The sequence below is a fragment of the Coenobita brevimanus genome, chromosome 6 (assembly GCF_032717465.1).
Source record: "Coenobita brevimanus isolate Jiangsu-jjx chromosome 6, ASM3271746v2, whole genome shotgun sequence".
NCBI classification, from domain to species: Eukaryota; Metazoa; Arthropoda; class Malacostraca; order Decapoda; family Coenobitidae; genus Coenobita; species Coenobita brevimanus.
In genome coordinates, this window is record NC_136959.1 from 57,372,922 (window position 1) to 57,391,672 (window position 18,751).

Consider the following 18,751-nt stretch of genomic DNA (forward strand, 5'->3'; position numbering starts at 1 on the left):
CTTGACCCGATTCCCAGCATTCACTCAGGGTGGAAAGATGAAGTGCATTTTTTTCTTCGTCCTTTCCATTAGAAAGGAAGTTCATAGTACTGTCTTCCCCCTCCCTCTGTGCAAAAGGATGTACCTGACTGCTTGCTGCACACGTGATGGCCAATCTAGTCGCTACTTACCTATGCTAATACAAAGAAGAGAGACTACTCCCACCCTTACATCTTTTTATCACTGCTTATGATATGCAGAGATTGTGTATATGTTGTAGTTTTCCTTTTTTTTTCCATACCCCTCCCTGTGAGTGTGCACACACACACACACACACACACACACACACACACACACACACACACACACACACACACACACAAAACCTGTCCTTTTCTCACACAATACATGCACGTAATAGTATTATATACTGTTTGTAATTAACAACTACCATACACAACAACTACTGTACTCATACCAATGATATTACCTGCAATTCTTTGTGGGGTGTCCTTTTGAGGTGTTTTCTGTAAAACAAAGAAAAATCTTTAAAAACTCTTGCTTTGATTTCTGCTGATTACTGACCACACTGGTATCATTCTTTTAACATGATTATTGTACAGCAAAATACAGTACATTACTTACAATGCTTCTCTCTCTCTCTCTTTCTATTAGTATATAAAATGTCCCAGATCTCTACCCTCCCCCCCTTCCAAGGATGGGGTGGTGCAGATGGTATGTATATCTTTCTACCTTATTTATACACATACATATGATGATAATGTGTCAAATGAAAACCCATCACATAACTATTTATCATATAGTGAGGTTGTGTGGGTTCAATGGGCGTAAGGAGGGGGCCTATGAACACGTAATCTAAAATCTAATTTTAAAAAATAATAATAATACCCTTTTAGGCTTGCCCTCGACCCCTCAGTAATGCCACTTTCCACTAGGAGTTGGATCCTTGCCAGACATGGTTTCCAAATTATATGTTTCAGTACTTCACACACAAAAGTTCTATCTATCTATTGCCAGACGCCTCAATCCCATTTGGGGTGGCCACAAACAAATCGCTTCCAAGTCGCCCTGTCCCCCGCCATTTCACTGGCCTGCTCCCAACTCACACCCCCCTCTCTCATATACCTCTCCACCCCATCCCTCCATCTCATCCTCGGCCTCCCCCTCCCTCTTCCCCCCTCCACCTCACTCACATACACTCTCTTCGTCAGTCTTTCACCCTCCATCCTCTCCACATGGCCAAACTACCTCAGTGTGTTCCTCATAACGCTTCCTATCACATCCACATCCACACCACAACGCTCCTTTATATCTTCATTCGTCAGCCTGTCTCTCCACGTGACTCCACAGGCTCCTCTTAAATAACTCATTTCCACTGCTCTCACTCTTGACTTGTGTCCTTCCAACAATGTCCAAGCTTCACTTCCGTATGTTAGAGTTGGTATCACAATACTGTCATGTAGAACTTTTTCACTTCCATGCTCACTTTCCTGTTTCTTATCACTGCTTTCAAGGAACCAGCAACCTTTCTTCCCTGCTGTACCCTTTCAAGCACTTCACCCTCCAAACCTCCATCCTTACTCATCACACTACCCAAGTACTTAAACATACTCACATTTTCCAATTCCTCACCATCCAACCTAACTGTACATTCACTAACTTCACCTCTCTCAAAGACCATCACTTTACTCTTCTCTACATTCACCTTTAGGTTCCGTTTCTTACACACTCTCTCAAACTCATCCACCAAGCCTTGCAGCTCCCCATCGTCTTCACTCAACAACACAGTATCATTTGCAAACAACAGTACAGGGAGTTTCCAAACACTATCCTCTCTCACCAGGGCCACTCCAACATCCACTACCCTACCTTGTACCTCTTTTATTACCCCATCCATGTACAGATTGAACAACCATGGAGACATGACACATCCCTGTTTCAAACCAACTTTCAAAGAGAAAAATTCACTTAGTTCACCATCCACACGCACTGCAGCCTTCGCACCATCGTACATACTCTTCACAGCATTCAATGACTTCCCATCTACTCCATATATTCTTAACACTTTCCACAATCCTTGTCTATCCACCCTGTCATATGCTTTCTCCAAATCCATGAAAGCCGCATACAACTTCTTTCCCTTCTCTAGAAACTTTTCCACTAAAGATCTAAGAATGAATATCTGATCTACACAACCTCTTCCCTTCCTAAAGCCTCCCTGTTCTTCTCCAACTAATTTCTCTGTCCTTTCTCTAACTCTGTCTATAAGTATCCTACCATACACTTTTCCTATTATACTAAGAAGACAAATGCCCCTATGAAAAAGTTATTACTTAATATTACACACTGCACTAATGGTGTTTCAATAGCCTTGCACACATGAAATGGAACAAAAGGCAGATGATCACAGTAAATGTAAACACGGCAACCATCTTGGCCCAAACATCTGATTGTCGGCCTACATGGGAGGCAACATGTACACACTTCACTTCCTCATTTGTCAGTCTGTCTCTTCATATGACTCCACATACTTCTCTCAAATAACTCATTTCCACTACTCTCATTCTTGTGTCCCTCCAGCAAGATCCAGGCTTCACTTACATACACTGGAGTTGGTATCACAATACTGTTATGCAGTAACTTTTTCACTTCCATGCTCACTTCCTTCTTTCTTATCATTGCTTTCAAAGAACCAGCAACTTTTTTTCCTTGTTGTACCCTTTCAAGCACCTCACCCTCTAAACTTCCATCCTCACTCATCACACTACCCAAGAATTTAAATCCACTCACATTTTCCATTTCCTCCTCATCCAACCTCACTGTGCATTCAGTGACTTCATTTCTCTTGAAGACCATAACTTTGCTTTACCCTACATTCACCTTTAGATTCCATTTCTTTCACACATTCCCAAACTCATTCACCAAGCCTTGCAGCTCCCTTTTGTCTTCACTTAACAATACAGTAACATCTGCTAACAACAGTACAGGGAGTTTCTACACACTACCTTCTCTCATTAGGGCTGCTCCAACATCCACTGCCCTACCTTATACAGTATCTCTTTTATAACCTCATCCATATACATACTGAACAACCATGGAGACATGACATCTCGTTTCAATCCAATCTTCAAACAGAAAAATTCACTCAGTTCACTGTCCATATGCACTGCAGCCTTAGCACCCTTATACATACTCTTCACACCATTCAACAACTTGCCATTTACTCCATATATTCTTAATATATACTTTCCACAATCCTTGTCTATCCACCTTGTCATGTGCTTTCTCCAAATCCATGAAGGCCGCATACAACTTCTTTCCCTTCTCCAGAAACTTTTTTACTGAAGACCTAAGAATGAATATATGATCTACACAACCTCTTCCCTTCTTAAAATCTCCCTGTTCTTCTCCAACTAATTCCTCCATTATTTCCCTAACTCTGTCAATAAGTATCCTACCATATACTTTTCCTATTACACTAAGAAGACAATTGCCCCTCTGCTTACTGCACATTTCTTTTTACCCTTTTCCTTTGTCCAGGGGAATAATTATACCTGACTTCCAATCTTCCGGGACTTAACCTTCCTCCCAGGCCATTAATATTACCTTTAAAAATAATAAAAGGTGTAGGGAAGCGCTTGAATCCAAGAATAGAGCGTGGATGAAGACTTAGTGAAACAGGTCGGAGGGTGTACACAGAGGCAAGAAACGAATATGTAAAAATGCAGAGAGAGGAGGAACAATAATTTTAAAAGGATATTGTAAGCAAACTTAAGAATGAACCCAAGTTGTTTGACAAGTCTGTTACCAGTAAAATGAAAATAAGGGACAGTACAGTATACTGACACTGAGAGACACTGAAGTAGTTCATAAGAAAGAGATGTGCTTTAAAATGAATGATAGATTGCAGTTGGTACTTGTAACAAAAGAAGAATTTTTAGAACCTGAGGCAGAAATACAACCCCAGCAACTAGACGCAGTAGTAGTTGAACAGAGTGAGATACTGTAGCTGATACAGGACACAGAAAAGGGAAGGCAATGGGACTGGGTGAACTTGCTGATTGGATTCCAAAAGAATGTGCAGACTAGTTAGTCTGGCCAATCCATATGATTAAGTGCTCTCTAGAGAGTGGGGAATTGCCAGTCAACTGGAAAAGAGCAAATATAGCATCACAGCTGGTTCTCCAAAATAAATGAACTGGCATCACAGTTGCTTGTCACAGCATGCTGACCATTAGCTTTTTGTCTCCAGTGTACTCCCAGCAGGCAGACTACATAAGGTGCTGACACAGGCCATTTAAATTTTTACCGACTCAGGTTGCCATACACATGGCACATAATTTCTACATGCAAGGAAACCTTGTTGTACTGGTACTGTAATGTGGCATTCCATTTCATATTTCAAGGAAAGTTTTGTCAAATACTATGCATTTTTCAGCTTGCTTAAAAAAATGAAATGACAGAAACATGACTGAAACATCACGTGAAAGCGAAGTGGAATATACAGAGTGGAGAAAGTGAGAGTGATGACGTATGGGATACAGACAGTGAAGTGTGTTACAGATACCACCGACGTGCACAACGCTATACACCACCGCCAACACCACCATTTCCTGTGCACTTTCATGGACATCACTGGACTACTGCTCTGGTGCTAATCTCCTTCACCCTCTCCACCCCTGCATCTCTACCGAATCATCATCCCCTACACAACACTCAACGGTTTTTCCACATCCTTCTACCTCCACCACCATTGCAGTTTTGCAACCAGTTTCTTTTTCAAACCCTCCTAGACCTACTCAAGATCCATCAATTACATCTTCACCTTCAGCCTCACTTTCACCTGACTTTATCCCTCATGACTTCCAGAGAACATGAGGTTCAGTCCATGCAATCACCACCACCAAGTCTCATCATCATCACATTCATCACCAGCACCCCCTCAAAAGAGACGCAGATGGAAAGGACCAAGACGGGGTTATAATGGGTGGCCAAAGAAAGAGTAGTGTGTCCTCGATAAACGAAAGGGATAGGGACCGAAAAAAATCTTTCGTAATTCGAAATTTCGTATATCGGAATAATTTTCCCCATTGAAATATACATAGAAAGGGAGAGGATGTGTCCCAGGACCCCCTCGGATCCCCCCATCTAAACTTTACCCCTCCTATTTTGAAGTAAGTAATACCTGCAGAAGTAAGTAATACCTGTAGATGTACAGAATGAGATGGCCATTTTCTTGTACATCTCCTTTTTCTTGGTCATAGTCCCAACGGTGGAAGCCGCAAGGTCCAAAGCACGCTCAATCTCCGAGACTCCCTGCCCCTCCTCGTGGCATATTATAATTTCCAATTTCCTTTCCAAAGTTAAAGTATGGTACTGCTGCTTCCTTGCAGAGGGCTCCCCCAACGCTGGAGATGATGCAGGGCACTTGCGAGGCATGTCTAAACAGTACAAAATGATGCAGAGCTATGAAAATATCCTCAAGTACAGCGAAGATGCGATCGCCATCAAAACCTGGACGATTCCCCGTCAAGACAGTTCGCAACCAAGATGATTCCCTGTCATTCTTTAAATATATTTAATATTAAATGATTAATACTATAATAACTAATTTCATGGGGAACTATCAACAGCATAGGCTTTGGATATTATTTATAATTTGCACTTGTAGTCAATAATTAACTTGCTTCTGCCTCACTGTAGTCGACTTTGAATTATAATCTGATATCTCCCATAGCTGTCTTCAGTAATTTTTATTGTAATTTTTGGAAGCAGTAGGTTGAGACTGATTGATCAGCTGAGAATGTAAATGTAATATGAAGATTATTTGTATAATTTTTGAATAACTTGAGGTTATTAGGCATTTATATAAATGCCAATGTCTCATATGTAGCCTTATGTTAAACGATGAAGTGAAACATCATACATCACCTGATTCACGTTTCAATATATTTATATTTTTTTCTGTTAATACCAACTATTTGATGCCATATTTTACTTTTATTATAAAAAGAATAAACCACCATTTCCTTTATAGCTCATATAACTCAAAAATTGATATACTTGCTAAATAAACTGATATGTAAATAAATGACGGGGAATCGTCCTGACAGTGAAGTCCCGAAACCGTGGACTCAACTGAGAAGTACGCGAAAAATTGTTCACCAGAGAGGGGTTAGGTCGTTTCCTCGCCACAAGCGAGCACCCATTTTGAATTTTTCTTTTCATATTGCTTTTCATGTTGTTGAGAGATACTTTCGTATTGTGGAATTTGTCCTATATTCATTGCTTTCGTAATATTGAAAATTCATACTTCGGGTTTTCGTTTATCATGGACTCGCTGTACAGCCACGCCCAGGGTTCATGTGCATGCACCTGTGTCCTTATAATCTGCTCTGTCTTTCATGTACATGACTATTCAACTCAGTAAGTCTTCCTCAGTCTAAATTCTCTTTGCCAACACCATTCAGTCGTTTAAATGCACTGTCCAGAGACCCACGATTATCTTCATCTTGTCTTGTTCACTTTTCCCTAAAATGGATATTCTCCCACATTTGGCCTGATCAGTTAGTCAGGTCAGATGCGGGTAAGGGGATGGGTCTGTTATGATGTGGCAGGGGTAAACCAGCTCTGCTGTTGGGCCCTGCTGCGGATGTCACTGATTGCATTGCGCAGTTGACCCTTGTGCGGTGTGGTGTGGTGAGGATCTGTCCGTTCTCCCCTTTGGGGCTAAGTTGCGAATGAATGTGTTTGAATGGATGAGTAAATGGGGAGTGTGTCGTCCTGTCTCGGCTACCTCCCTTTCCTTGGGGGATGCAGCCTAGGTATATAGATAGATAGATCTGGTCCTTACTTCATCTCCATGGGTTAGTAACCTACCACCTGTATCCTTCACACCATCACATTTCTTTCCACTTTCACTTCTACATTTCCGCACCTCTTTCCAGAATAACTTTCTATTTTCAGAGTAGTTCGCATTCATTTTTCTTCCTAGATCCTCATTTACCTCCTCCTTTTTCCTCTTCACTAGTCTCTTTACATGCTTCTTGCTCTCAACATATTCAGTTATTTTGACTGAACCCCTATCCCGTAACCACTTTAGCCACTTCTTCCTCTTTTCCTCCATCGCTCTCTTTACCTCCTCATCCCACCATGCCATACCCTTCTGTTTTGTTGATGCTCTTGCCACACCACACACCACTTTAGCATTCCTAACTAAGCAATCCCTATATGCATTCCTTAGGCTGTCCAGATCTAATTCATTCCAGTTCACTGATTCTAACTCGTCCTCTACTTTGGTCCTGTAATCATCTGCCATTTCTTTGATCCTCAGCTTCTCAACTTTCAGTCTTTCTCCCTGACTGCTCCTCTCTCTCTCTTGATCCACCTCACTCCTTTCAGCTTGATCTTGCATACCACGATCATATGATCTGACAGACCTCCACATCGTCCTCTCATAGCCCTCGTATCAGCAACCATTCCCATCATCGACCTCTCTTCGAGCACATAATCAATCAGGCTTCTTTTAACAGTTTCCTCTATACCATGTATATTTATGTACATCTTTGTTTGAAATACGAATTACAAATGCACAACCTCCTCTCCTGACACATATCCTGTAGTCGATTCCCATTATCATTTTCTCCTGGTACTCCATAACAACCCATTATGTCATCCTCAGGACCAATGCCTACGGTACTCTTCCATTCATATCCCACATCACGATCACTTATAGCTCCTGGGCATTTCTCCCACTACTTCACCCAGCTCATCCCAAAACCGGTCTTTCTCTCTCTCACTCCTGTCCTCACTCGGTGCATACGCTACAATCACTGCCACTTTCACCTTCACAAACTGGAACTTGACATACATACACCTCGAGGTGACACATCTGTAGTCTCTCATTCCACTCTGCCACACCTCATTCATCAACAAAGCAACTCCTTCCTTGCATCTTCCTCTCCCATTCATTCCTGATCTTACACATTTCACACCCTCCCACTCCTCCACTTCACACCCTTTCATCTTCGTTTCACACAATGCCATCAGAGCATATCTCGCACTCTTGAACACAATCACCACTTCCACGCTCTTGCTCTCCTCATTCACACCTCTCACATTCCACATGGCCACGTAGTCTGCCCATTTGGTTGGGGCCCTGGGCAGGCATTGGGCCCTCTGAGGGTCTCTGAATATATATATTAATCCTAAAATGACATCAGATTACAGACATAAAACCCATGACATATGAAAAATAAATTAAAGTTCAATACAGTATAGGTAGGAAGACAGGACTATAAAGAAAACTGGAAAGAGGTTGAGTGTCCTGATGCACTGTATTTCAAAGCCAAAAAAGACATTTCTCCCAGAAAGATTGCACTATGATTTTTGGAAAAAAAAAAAAAAAAAGTGGTAAATGCAACTCAGTGTAGAGGCCCTGATGCTATAACTACATAAGTGAGTGGATGGTGGGTACCCCCACCTACTACAAAACGTGGATGACGGGTGTCCCCACATACCACAAAACATGTATAATGGGTGCCCCCACCTACCACAAAAGATAACACAAAAATATACAGAGTTAGTAGCTTATTATTAAAAGTAAAATAAATAAAATAAATGAATAAATCAAGGCCATTACACCCATGCAACAGCAGACCTCTAAAGGTATTCCTCACTTAACCCCTTTAATCCAGCGATGGTACCTACAATGTGGTAGGTGGGGGGCGCTCACCATCCACTCACTTGATGTAGTGCTGCTCTTGGGTGTCAGCCCTTTCCTCTCCTCCATCCTTCTTTCCTTCCATCCTCTTCTGTTTTTCTTTCCTTCATTCTTTCCTCGTCCTTCTGCCTACGGGTTACTTTACACTCCCTCTTCTGTCTTTCTCTCCTTCATTCTTTCCTCTTCCTTCTGCCTGTGGGTGACTCTACACTAAGTGACAAGCCAATTGGTTTCCTGTACAGCAGGACAACATTTACTACGTAGGGTGGTAACCATATAACCAGATTTTGGCGCCTGGTGGTTTAGTGAGTAATTACGGCACTCCAATCGGATTGAGCCAGTCAAGGTTTATATCCAAGGGGTGGCTGGGGTTTACTGCTCATGTAATGCCACTCAGGGATGAGTGGGGCTGGTCACTCTCATCTTAAATGTCAGGACCAACTTGCCTAGCCCCAGGCTGCTACACTCCTCATGGGGCAATGTAGGATTGGATGATGAATGAATTTATGGTACCTACAATGATATTATTGAGACTAGTGCCGTATTTAATTTGTCCCTGCAACCTCTGGATCATTACAGTCCATTCAGGGGCTTTATTTGACACCCCCAATTTGGTGGTGGTGGTGGTGGTGGTGGTGGCTGGGGGGGGGAGGGGGGGGCCTGGAATTACAAACTGCTAAAAAATACATGTTCAAACTGAAGGGACTGTTGCTGCTGGTGCAACCCAGGCTTGGCTCGACATGAATTTAGTGGACTGGAAGGTGTGTGTGTGTGTGTGTGGGGGGGGAATCGAATGGAAACTATCAGAAATTTTTTGGTGAGGTTATGCAGGACTGTCTGTCATAACAGGAGTGAGTTATGGCTTGGGGCTGCACTGTAGTGTATGCATAGTGGACTGTTTGAGTTATATTTTGTACTGGAGCTGGAAAGGGCAATGGTCACACAATAGTCTGACAAAGTGCACTCATGTCTCTCTTAATAGGGTAGCTTCTTACGGGTGCATGTCTGTTGGTGATTACTGAACGATGCATGTGGCTGGATGTTCTGGCTGGATGTGTTCCTGTACATGTTTGTGAAGTGCAGTACTGGCTGGGATAGAAAGGATGTGATTGGGGCATTCAGTGTAGTCTTCAGCAGTTGCTCATTTTTTATTTCTTTGTAATAAGGCAAAAGGGTGATGCAGTATAATTATATGGATGGGATGGATCTTAAAGTCCAGGATGTATGCAACAAATTACACTAACAAGAGAAACCACTGTAAGACATATTTCTTGTTCATGACAGAGGGGTTAAACAGGATAAAAAGCTCATTTCTCAATTTAAAAATGCTTTATGATGCATCATAAGGAACTTCAAATGAAACAGACTTAACCCATGAGCTACTGGTACTTAATAATGACAGAATTAAAAAACATTTCCAGATGAGGACTGCCTGTGCTTGCAATGTTTTTTATACTAACATAATGCAGGTTAAAAAAAAAAAAAAAAAAAAAAAAAAAAAAAATCTGGCTATAATTTTCAGAGTCCATATTTCACTAAAAAGTAATAGTAATAATAATAAAAATATAAAAGGCACACTTCTAACTCACTCCATTGACAGTCTTCTCCTGCTTAGGTGTTTTCTTTCCTTGCTTCACTGACTCTTGACCTTTAGGAGACATCTGTTCATTTTTCGGAGTTGTGGGTTTAATTTTCTGTTCATTCTTGGGAGTTGTGGACTTATTTTTTTCTGGAGTCTTGGGCACTTGGGACACTGACTTTCCCTCAGACTTTGGTGTTTTTAGCTTGGTTTTCTCCAATGGTGTGTTCTGCTTTGACAAAGATTTTTTCTCAGATTTAGGGGTTTGATGCTGAATCTTCATCATTTTTTCTGGCAAAGGTGTTGTGGTAGCAGCCTTGGTTTTGATGATTTTAGGGGCACCTGCTGGAGTGCTGTGTTGCTGGACCTTTCCAGCTGTAATATAGAAATCATATCTGGTTAATATTCAATACTTGAATGGAATGTCAAAACATCTTTGTATAATTAACTGACATTCATCTTACACGCACACAGTGGGAAAAATGCATATATTATTTTATGGGCTGTGGTTTCATATCTGGAGCATGATATTTTGGTGATAATTCTGTGTTACATTTTGCCTATTTCTCCACAAGTCATTTACTTCACTCCTCCTCATCTTTATTTTGCACAGCACCTCCACACATTTTTGCTCTGACCTCTCCCATAATACCATCCATGTATACAACCACTATACTGTACTAAACAACCATGACATCACACACACAGTCTCACTCCAATACAGATAGTAATCCCTTGATTATCCAACATAACAGAGCCAAAGGCACGTCCAGATACGAGCAAAATCCAGGTACAGAGCAATATCCTCTACTGTTCCCATACCCTGCCTTTACCCAACCTATATGTACAGTATCCCTCCTAATTTTGGCAGTGTTCTCCAGTCTTTCAGCTGTATTTAGACATCAAAACACATATGGGAATAAATGTAATGCTACAAACTAAGAAAACAATGCATAAACAACAAAATTCCACAAATATCCTGCCTATAAAGTACAGGACCTCTCCTAATTTTGGCAGTGTTCTCCTGTCTTTCAGCAGTATTAGACATCAAAACACACATGGGAATATCCAGTGTAATGCTAGGCACTAAGAACCATCATCATCACCATCACCATCATCATCATCACCAAGACCTCCTTTCCCACCCTAGAGCGTGTGAGAAGTAGCAACATCCAGATGGCCTATGTCTGCCGAATTCAATGGGCCATGCTTCCATTCACTCATCATTCAAGCCTGTCTCCATCAGACAGACCCCCCAAAATTTTACCTCATTCTGTAGCTTCATACATACATATCTGACAGAGTTAATCCAAACACTGTCAAGTTAAAATGGGGTGCGAAATCCCTGACTATGCGCATCTCCCCACAAAATTCATCATTCCACTCTGTCTTTTGTCAGACCCCTGGCCTCACCAACTTCCATGTCTCTCATCCTCATGCACTCATCCAACATATCTCTCCACCTTCTTGGCCTACCTTGCCTCTTCCTTCCAAATTCATTCAGGTATACCTTTTTCACCACTCTAGTGTCATCCATTCTCTCCACATGACCAAACCAACTCAGTACACTGTCTTCAATTCTGGTGTCTACAGACTTCCTCACCCCGCATCTTTCACAAATCAATTTACTCCGTATCCTATCCACTCTGTACTCCACATACATTCCTCAGCAGTCCCATCTCCACTGCTCTTACTCTTAGCTTTTCATTTTCATGCCACACCATAGTCCCACATCTGTATGTTAAAGCTGGGACTGACATTCCTTCATGTAAGTCTCGTGCAGCTGCAACACTCGAGCCTCTGTTTTTTTTATCAAGGCCTTCATAACACCAGCTACTTTCCTTCCTTGTGTGATGCTACTCTCCACTTCTTTTGCACATTTTCCTCTCTTTTCTATCATTGTACCTAGGTATATGAACACTCTCGCCAATTCTAGTCTCTCTCCATTCACTGTAACATCACACTGGGAGTCACTTTCTCTCTCAATAACCATACCTTTACTCTTGTCTACATTTACTCTCAAGGCACAATGCTCACTGATATCTACAAAACTGCATTAGCCTACCAAGCTCTTGTCCGGTATTTGCAAGTAGCACTGCATCATCAGCATACAATAATTATATTTCAGCCATCACCAATCATTACCAATGCCATCCCTCTCTCCATTACTCATGTTTTTATTTCTCTCATCACACCACCCATATATATATATATATATATATATATATATATATATATATATATATATACAGTATATGTTGAACAACCATGGGGACATCACACAACCTCGTCACATGCCCACGGTGATCGTAAACCAATCACTTGGATGCACATTCGCCCTTACACATGCCTCACTACCATCACAAAAACTAATGACAGCACCTAGCAGCTTACCATCAGGGTTACCAAGTCACCAGTGATACAACCTGCAAATGTTACCTCAAAAATAGCCCAACGTGATAAACACTAATATTCCTAACTTATATTAATTACGCTGTCCATACTACTGGCCAGGATTCCCTGATGTGCCATTTTCCCCCAAATTTGTGGGTTTTCTTTTTCCCTTAGGGGGAAATGACGTTTAATTGGTTAGGGGGAAATCTGAGGTGAATGATTCAATTATTTTAGTTAGAGGTGGAAATGTGGAACTAAGGCAAAACACTACCATTTATTCTTCTATGACTGTGCAGGTGGGGTTGTGTTCAGGCCAGGCCAGGTAGATCCTAGGAATTTCCGGATTATCTCTTACCCAAGAAAAAATAATGAGTTTTTAATTACCTGACACGGAGGTGAGAAACAAGGGTGCATGGAGGGGAGGGACAGACTGGACCACTGGTGGACATGGGAGGGATGGGGAGGAGTCACAGGAAAGAGGTGGTGCTTGGAGGGTTTGGGGCAGTGGTTTGGGGGGAGGTTAACAGTGGTGAAGCACTCGTTCCCGCCTGTGTGCTTTAATTAACTCCCACCACTGATGTTCTGGTCTGGTACACAGAACAATTAAGGTGATACAAAAGGATTAAACACATAAACCTACAATTTACGTCTCATACATTGGAGATCTATCTATCTATCTATTGCCTGACGCCTCAATCCCATTTGGGGTGGCCACAAATAAATCGCCTCTACGTCGCCCTGTCCCCCGCCATTTCACTGCCCTGCTCCCAACTCACACCTCCCTCTCTCATATACCTCTCCACCCCATCCCTCCATCTCATCCTTGGCCTCCCCCTCCCTCTCCCCCCCTCCACCTCACTCACATACACTCTCTTCGTCAGTCTTTCACCCCCCATCCTCTACACATGGCCAAACCACCTCAGTGTATTCCTCCTAACACTTCCTATCACATCCACAACCACACCACAATGCTCCTTTATATCCTCATTTGTCAGCCTATCTCTCCATGTGATTCCACAGGCTCCTCTTAAATAACTAATTTCCACTGCTCTCACTCTTGACTTGTGTCCTTGTAACAACGTCCAAATTTCACTTCCATACGTTAGAGTTGGTATCACAATACGGTCATGTAGTAACTTTTTCACTTCCCTGTTTCTTATCAGTGCTTTCAAGCAACCTGCAACCTTTCTTCCCTGCTGTACCCTTTCAAGCACTTCACCCTCCAAACCTCCATCCTTACTCATTGCACTACCCAAGTACATAAATGTACTCACATTTTCCAATTCCTCACCATCCAACCTCGCTGTACATTCACTGACTTCACCTCTCTCAAAGACCATCACTTTACTCTTCCCTACATTCACCTTTAGATTCCGTTTCTTACACACTCTCCCAAACTCATCCACCAAGCTTTGCAGCTCCCCTTCGTCTTAACTCAACAACACAGTATCATTTGCAAACAACAGTACAGGGAGTTTCCAAACACTACCCTCTCTCACCAGGGACACTCCAACATCCACTACCCTACCTTGTACCTCTTTTATTACCCGATCCGTGTATGGATTGAACAACCATGGAGACATGATGCATCCCTGTTTCAATCCAACCTTCAAGAGAAAAATTCACTCAGTTCACCATCCACACACACTGCAGCCTTAGCACCATTATACATACTCCTCACAGCATTCAACAACTTCCCATTTACTCCACATATTCTTAATACTTTCCACAATCCTTGTCTATCCACCCTGTCATATGCTTTCTCCAAATCCATGAACGCCGCATACAACTTCTTTTCCTTCTCTAGAAACTTTTCCACTAAAGATCTAAGAATGAATATCTGATCTACACAACCTCTTCCCTTCCTAAAGCCTCCCTGTTCTTCTCCAACTAATCCCTCTGTTCTTTCTCTAACTCTGTCAATAAATATCCTACCATACACTTTTCCTATTATACTAAGAAGACAAATGCCTCTATGATTACCACACACTTCTTTTTCCCCTTTTCCTTTGTACAAGGGAATAATTATACCTGACTTCCAATCCTCCGGGACTCTACCTTCCTCCCAGGCCAATCTGCACACCTTCCACATCCATTCTACTACTATCTCTCCCCCATGCTTCAGCATTTCACCACACACTCCATCAATTCCTGGGGCTTTCCCCAATTTAACTTTCTTCATTGCTTCCACAACTTCTATCCTACTGATTTCTTCCTGTCTTCTCACCTCCCTTCTTCTCCCAGCCATTCCCCAGCCACTTACACTCGCATTACTTCCATCCTCTATGTTCAACAATTCCTTAAAGTGCTCTCTCCATCTGCTCACTTTTTCTCCCTTCTCCACTAGTAATCTACCATTTTTATCTTTCACTCCCCTGCTAACTTCACTTCCACCCTGTCTTACTCTCTTCACCTCTTTCCAGAACATTTTCTTACAGTCCCTCCACTTTACACTCAAATTCCTTCCAAATTCCTCATCCACTCTCTTCTTACTCGCTCTTACTAATCTTTTCACCTCTCTCTTTCTTTCTACATATAACTCTCCGCCTCCCAACTTCTTCCACGCCCCCATTTCTCATCCATTCATTGTATGCTTTCTTCTTTTGTGCCACAGCCTGTCTCATGTCTTCATTCCATCACTCTGTTCCTTGCACCCCCCTCCATCTTCTCTTCATCTCACACACCAGATCACATGCTGCACATATTTCTTTTGTGAATATCCACACACACCTTCCACGTTCCCCATCTGCTCCAATTCATATTTGCCCAATCGTTCCTTCACTTCTCTCTTATATTCTGTCCTTTTCTCATCCTCTTGTAACCTTTCCACTCTCCTTGCAAATACTCCTTCTTCCCGTCCTTCCCTTCTTCTATTTCTCCATCTTATTTGGCTTTTTATTCTGGCCACCACCAAGTAGTGGTCAGAAAGTCCACTCCCCCAACCTCTATAAGCTCTTGCATCCATTACACATCTTCGCATCCTTTCATCCACACACACTTAATCAATCATTGCCTTCCTTTCATTCAGTTCACCACCCACCCTTCTCATCACTCTCCATGTATACCTGTGGATCATTATACTGTAGTTAATCAATATATATTTGCATGCACAAAAAATTTTAAATTAAGTGTAGCCTAAGTCTACCATCTCTGAGGCAATATACTTTTAAGTGAGAATTAAAAAAAGGATATTGCATCAGTAGTTCCTTCATGTCATTAAGATCTCCTCCTCCATGTTGTTCCTTTTATAGTGAACATTTTGTTCGTTATATTAACACTGACAAAATAAATTCTTAACAGGCTATTGTGCCAAAGCGACAACGAAATACTCACAGTGCCGTGATTATTATAGTGCCAAAAAGTGACACAGTGGCACTCCTTGTACTGTACTTCTATTTTATCATACACATAATCACACTTATTGCATTCTTTTTGCTTCACCCTCACACTAATTAAGATTTCCTATCTTTCCATGCCCTGTCTTTTTCCTTTTTTCGGCAAATGTGCCCATATACAGTAACTTGCTTTGTATTTTCAGACTTCATTACCTCCCTTTCCCACTAATCCCCCAACCCCACTCTCTCTCACCATCCCACTCTCAGGCGGCCGGGCACCTCCTCGCCTGACCACAGTCTCCCTCCTGTCAAGGTTGTCAGCATATCCCCCATCCCACTTGCCTCCTTCTCTCCCACACCACAGGTTCTCTCCCCTTCCCGCACACCTTGCTATATATATATATATATATATATATATGTGTGTGTGTGTATGTGTGTGTGTGTGTGTGTGTTCTTACCTATTTGTATCTTTACAGGAATGAGTCAAGCTCGTACTGTCCCGTGTCTTAAACCATATTTATCGTACATATCCTTAAATTTGTGAATTGTTTTGGCACACACTATTTCATTCGGTAGTGCATTCCATTGATCAATTGCTCTGTTTGGGAAACTGAATTTCCTTACGACTTTATCACCTCTCTTCTTATGCATTCTTTTGCAGTGTCCTCTTGCTGATGCTTCTCCATATGTTAAGTAATCATTTATGTCTATTTTCTCCTTTCCTGATGTGCATTTATATAGCATTATCATGTCACCTCTTTTCCTCCTCTCCTGTAGTGTTGGTAGATTCAGTTTATTTAGTCTTTCTTCGTACCTTAGGTCCCTTAAGCTTGGTATCCATCTTGTAGTGGCCCTTTGAACTTTTTCAATCTTGTCTATGTGCTTTTTGAGATGAGGACTCCAGACTACTGATGCACATTCCAGGGTTGGTCTAATGAATGATGTTATTATCCTTCTTAGCATGTCTTCATTTATGTATGTGAATGCTATTCTCATATTTGCAAGCAGTGTATACATGTTCCGTACCTTCTCACTGATGTGGTCAGCCGGAGATAGTCTGTTATTGATGATCACACCTAGGTCTTTCTCTCTTTCTGATGTGTATAGGGTTTTATTTCCTAACTTATAATCCCAATCAGGTCTTTTTCCACTTTTACCAAACTTGATTACATGACACTTGTCCACATTGAATTCCATTTGCCATGTACTACTCCATTCATGAAGTTTATTTAATTATTCTTGTAGCTCTTTACAAGAGTCTGTGTTAGTAATTCTCCTTTGTATTTTTGCATCATCTGCAAACATATTCAGATAGCTCTCATTTCCAGTGTTACTGTTTATATCATTTACATACACTAAAAACATGATTGGTGCCAGCACTGAACCCTGTGGTACTCCACTAGTCACTTATTTCCATGATGAGTAGTTTCCTCTTAGTACTGTCCTCATTTCTCTTTTTATGAGCAAGTCTTGCATCCAACAAAACAGTTTGCCTCGAATTCCTCCTTGATGGTACAGTTTCCATAAAAGTCTTTGGTGTGGTACTGTGTCAAAAGCTTTCTTGAAATCTAAATAGATACTGTCCACCCATCCTTCCCTTTCCTGTATTGTGTTTGTTACTCTGTCACAGTAGCTCAACAGATTAGTAACACATGATTTTCCTTTTCTGAAACCAAACTGTCTTTCTGTTATCATACTGTGTTCTTCTAGATGATTTACCCAAGCTTTTCTTATAAGTTTTTCTAATACCTTGCTTACAACACTGGTCAGTGGTACTGGTCGGTAGTTGAGTGGATTTTGTCTATTTCCTTTCTTGAATAAGGGGACAATATTTGCTTTTTTCCAAATATCAGGTAGTTTACCTTGACTCAAGGATTTCTTGAAAATTAAAAATAATGGTTTACATAAGTCTTTGCACATTCTCGTAATACCCAACATGAAATTTCATCAGGACCACTTGCTTTTCCTCTGTCTAATCTACTTAACTCCTCCTGTATTACTTTTTCTGCTATTTGTATATCTGGTAGTATGTGTGGACATGCGTGTTCCACATAGTCCCTCTCAAAATTTTTTTCTTCTGTAAAAACTAATTGGAAATTCTTTTTTTAGTGCTTCACAAATATCTTTCTCTTGTGTATAAGTGATTCCCTCGTCCATAATGGATTGTATTATATCTTTTACTTTAGTTTTGCTTCTGATATAGCTGTAAAACAGCTTTGGTTGATCACTACTTTTATTTATTATATCCTCCTCAAACTGTTTTTGGGCTTCCCTCCTTATTCTTGTATAGTCGTTTCTTGCCTGTTTGTAATTATTGTAAGCCCTTTCACTATTGTGTCTTCTGTATCTATTCCACAACAAATCTCTTCTTTCTTTTGATTTTTTACATTCTGTATTGAACCATTTCTGTATTTTCTTATCTGCTTCTTTGTGCAGTGGGATGTACTTCTGGACTCCTATTTCATAAAATTCACAAAATTTTTCATATACAGCATTTAAATCTTGTCCTCTAAGCTCATTTTCCCAATCAACTTCTAAGAAATACTTCTTTAGGTCTTGATAATTTCCCTTTTTATAGTTTAGGCTCTTTTTGTAACTATCATTGCTGTTTACTATGTCATATGCTATCCTGAAGTTATAATTTAGTACTGCAAGATCGCTTTTTCCGAGTGGAGGGTGATATATTAAACTGTCAATATCATTTTCTTGCCTTGTAAATAT

The 18,751-nt window shown here is 41.1% G+C and overlaps 1 protein-coding gene across 4 annotated transcripts in view; it reads right to left on the reverse strand.

The window, feature by feature from the left end:
* Window positions 1-18,751, reverse strand: part of Fkbp39 (FK506-binding protein 39kD) — a 113,749-nt gene that overhangs the window by 48,103 nt on the left and 46,895 nt on the right. For 2 of the 4 annotated variants that reach the window (XM_080272427.1, XM_080272444.1), the window contains 2 exons: window positions 10,312-10,676; window positions 9,718-9,811 (listed from right to left, as the gene is read on the reverse strand). In XM_080272427.1, the coding sequence (XP_080128553.1) occupies window positions 9,718-9,811; window positions 10,312-10,676 (459 nt within the window). Of the gene's footprint in view, window positions 1-457; window positions 507-9,717; window positions 9,812-10,311; window positions 10,677-18,751 lie in introns of all 4 variants that reach the window. The other 2 variants (XM_080272439.1, XM_080272435.1) reach the window with 2 other exon arrangements.